The sequence below is a fragment of the Rhagoletis pomonella genome, unplaced genomic scaffold (genome assembly GCF_013731165.1).
Source record: "Rhagoletis pomonella isolate Grant_MI unplaced genomic scaffold, Rhpom_1.0 Rhpom_scaffold_00007, whole genome shotgun sequence".
NCBI classification, from domain to species: Eukaryota; Metazoa; Arthropoda; class Insecta; order Diptera; family Tephritidae; genus Rhagoletis; species Rhagoletis pomonella.
Window position 1 is genome coordinate 40,528,777 of NW_023458561.1, and position 2,760 is coordinate 40,531,536.

Below are 2,760 nucleotides of genomic sequence, written 5' to 3' on the forward strand. Positions count from 1 at the left end.
CAACAAAAACATCACTATAATGGTTATTAAAAAACCTTTCCATAATGGTAACTATTAAAAAAAAAAGAAAACAATGGTAACTATTAAAAAAATTCACAAATAATTAACCAAAACAAAGTCATATTTATGGTGGAATTATTCCTTGAGTCATCGTTATTTTTTCTCTTAAATTTTTTACGGTGTACGAATGAGGGTTTTAAAAAATTTGACAGAGCTTATTTGACGCGTTCTCTTTGTTGGCATCTTCAAAACAACGATAGAGCTGCCAGCGTCTTCAAAAACTCGAGAAAGTGGGAACAAAACAAAATTTGTGAAAATTATGGCCAGCGGAAACACTATCATGAATCAGCCAACAGCTGCGAAAAAATCTGACAATTCATTGTCTTTCTTTTGTTATACTCGTCAGTGAAGTTAATTGTTTTATAAATTATTAAAATCGTGAAAACATTGGAATTGCATTCATTTCACCTGCGATAAAAGCTATAAGTGTGGCAGCCGCGTAACCAATAATTTAACAATTTAAATTTACAAGCGATCGCACCAAATGAATGTCGATTCCTTCCAGCAGTCGCTAAATCAATCCCTGCAAGCCCTCACATTAAATTTAGAACATTTTGTGGGCGTGGCAGTGCAAACAGTGGCATTACTACAACGGGAATTAGCAGAGACAACGAGAAATTGGAGTAGTCCCATTGAATTTTCGCCACTACAGTTGACGCTTCTGAAAGTGCTGCTGTCGCTATTGCTGGGTACTACAGGACTCATTGCGTACTCTTGGCGTGTTTATGGCAAAGTGATTACAGAAAAATTCGTACGACCAAGTAAGTACGCATTATTATTCCTACCTTTTACGTGCGAGAAAGATGTTTCCTTCTAATCTCGGAAACATATTCTGCAGGCACACTTAAGGAAATCGAAGAGCTCAAGCTATCCGTCGCTAAACTAAAGTTGCCTAAAGAACATTCACCTCGGATTTAGAGCAGCTGCTGACTTAGAAGTAACAGAAATGTCTAAAATCAAAAAATTCTTTTCACGCAAAAAAGAGGAAGCCGCATTTAAGGTGAGCCATTTTTTAATTAATACATATTTCTAGAGAAACGTGGGTACAACAGTAGCGCTTCCGAACATACAGCATGCGCATTTTCATTCCTTATACCGCATGTTTTACTGATCTGTTTTGCCACAAGCAATTGTATAAAAAAATGTAAAATATGTACATGTAAATCTGTATTTCAAAGCTCAAAATTGGTGGCGGTATGGGACAAGGCCGCGCCTTGAACGCAGCTGCACCACCTCCCAATACTTCAAGCTCTAAATCCGGTAGCACTTACGAGCCGCCAAAACGACAGGAACTTACCTCTGAAGCTCGTGCAGCAGCTGCTGCCGCTTTGGCTCGATTTGAAAAGAAAGAATCGAAAGATTTTAACACCTCATTGGCAGCTATTAAGGCGCAGGCTAAGCGAGAATTAGAAGCAGAACAAAAATTAAGAGCAGAAGATCAGAGTTTGTCGTCAGGCGCGTCTGGCACAACGACAACCAAAACCAGAAATCTAGCTTGTGAGGGGGTATTCTTTCGGTGTCCTTTGATTGGAGAAGAAATCTTGCCACGAAAGGAATGGAAAGCAAAAATTAAAGAGTTTCTGTATCAACAATTGGAGTTTGAACGCGCATTGACTGCTTGTCTGATAATTTGTAATTGCAATACACGTGAAAAGGTAGGAATGACTTTATTTTGCCGTTTCATTTTTCCTAATTGGCGAATATAATGCTCGTACATTTATATTTTATAGGCTGATGATTGCATTCAGACGCTTTCGAAATATCTTGAAAACATACATAACCATCCCGATGAAGAGAAGTACTATAAGATAAGAATGTCTAATAAGTACGTGTTTTTATGCGCCTCAAATTATACATATATATTATCCCACTTACTTAATATTATTTTCAGAATATTTAGCGAGAAAGTGCGATATGTGGAAGGAGCTTTAGATTTCTTGATGGCAGCTGGTTTTCGTGAAATTGAAATAGATGGGGAACCCTTTTTACTTTGGTCTAAGGAAAATGTTGAAAATAATTATGACTTGCCAACGTTGCTAGATGCGTTAAAAAATTCTGAAACTATAGAATTAGAATTGGATAGAAATATTAGAGTGCTTATGCCATCTCAGGCACGAAGTGCTGAATTGCCGGATGATTTCTACCGCATCTCACCAGAGGAAATCAAGCGTGAACAGCAGCTACGTACCGAAGCTATTGAAAGTGCGCAAATATTGCGAACAAAGGCGATGCGCGAGCGCGAAGAGCAACGCAATTTGCGTTTATATCGTTTCGCATTGATACGTGTTAAATTCCCAAATGGTATTTATATACAGGTAAGAGAGCGTTGGCAAGCTTTTACAAATGCACGGATTTAAGTTATATGTACATTGAATTTTTCTTGCAGGGCACCTTTAATGTTTACGAAAAAATTAGAGACGTTTATGAATTTGTTCAGTCTTGTTTAATCGATGAAAATCTAGAGTTTAATTTAGTTGTTACTAATGGCATCAAATTCACCGAAGAAGACATGGAAAAGACTTTATATGACTTGCGGTAGGGTTAAAATTTAATAAGTCTTTTCTCAAATAACTATGTTACTTATTTTCAGACTCATTCCAAACATTGTGTTGCTATTTACTATTCCTGGCGCAGCTATCTCTGGTGCTGATGATATAAATTTTCTCAAGGAAGAAATGCTAATGCTAGTGCAGAAGATAT

At 37.2% G+C, this 2,760-nt stretch overlaps 2 protein-coding genes across 2 annotated transcripts; both read left to right on the plus strand.

Moving 5' to 3' along the window:
• Window positions 1-405: 405 nt before the first annotated feature.
• LOC118742829 lies at window positions 406-1,052 on the plus strand. Its single transcript, XM_036475214.1, has 2 exons — window positions 406-821; window positions 899-1,052. Exons 1-2 carry the CDS (start codon window positions 545-547, stop codon window positions 976-978), a joined length of 357 nt encoding a protein of 118 aa, XP_036331107.1. The 5' UTR covers window positions 406-544; the 3' UTR covers window positions 979-1,052.
• On the plus strand, window positions 975-2,760 carry LOC118742828 (UBX domain-containing protein 6; the record flags this gene model as incomplete). The annotated part of the gene is given in 6 exon segments (XM_036475213.1): window positions 975-1,060; window positions 1,239-1,715; window positions 1,791-1,885; window positions 1,952-2,375; window positions 2,447-2,595; window positions 2,651-2,760. Coding segments are annotated over 6 exon segments (1,309 nt in total), but the record flags the coding sequence as incomplete, so codon positions are not given.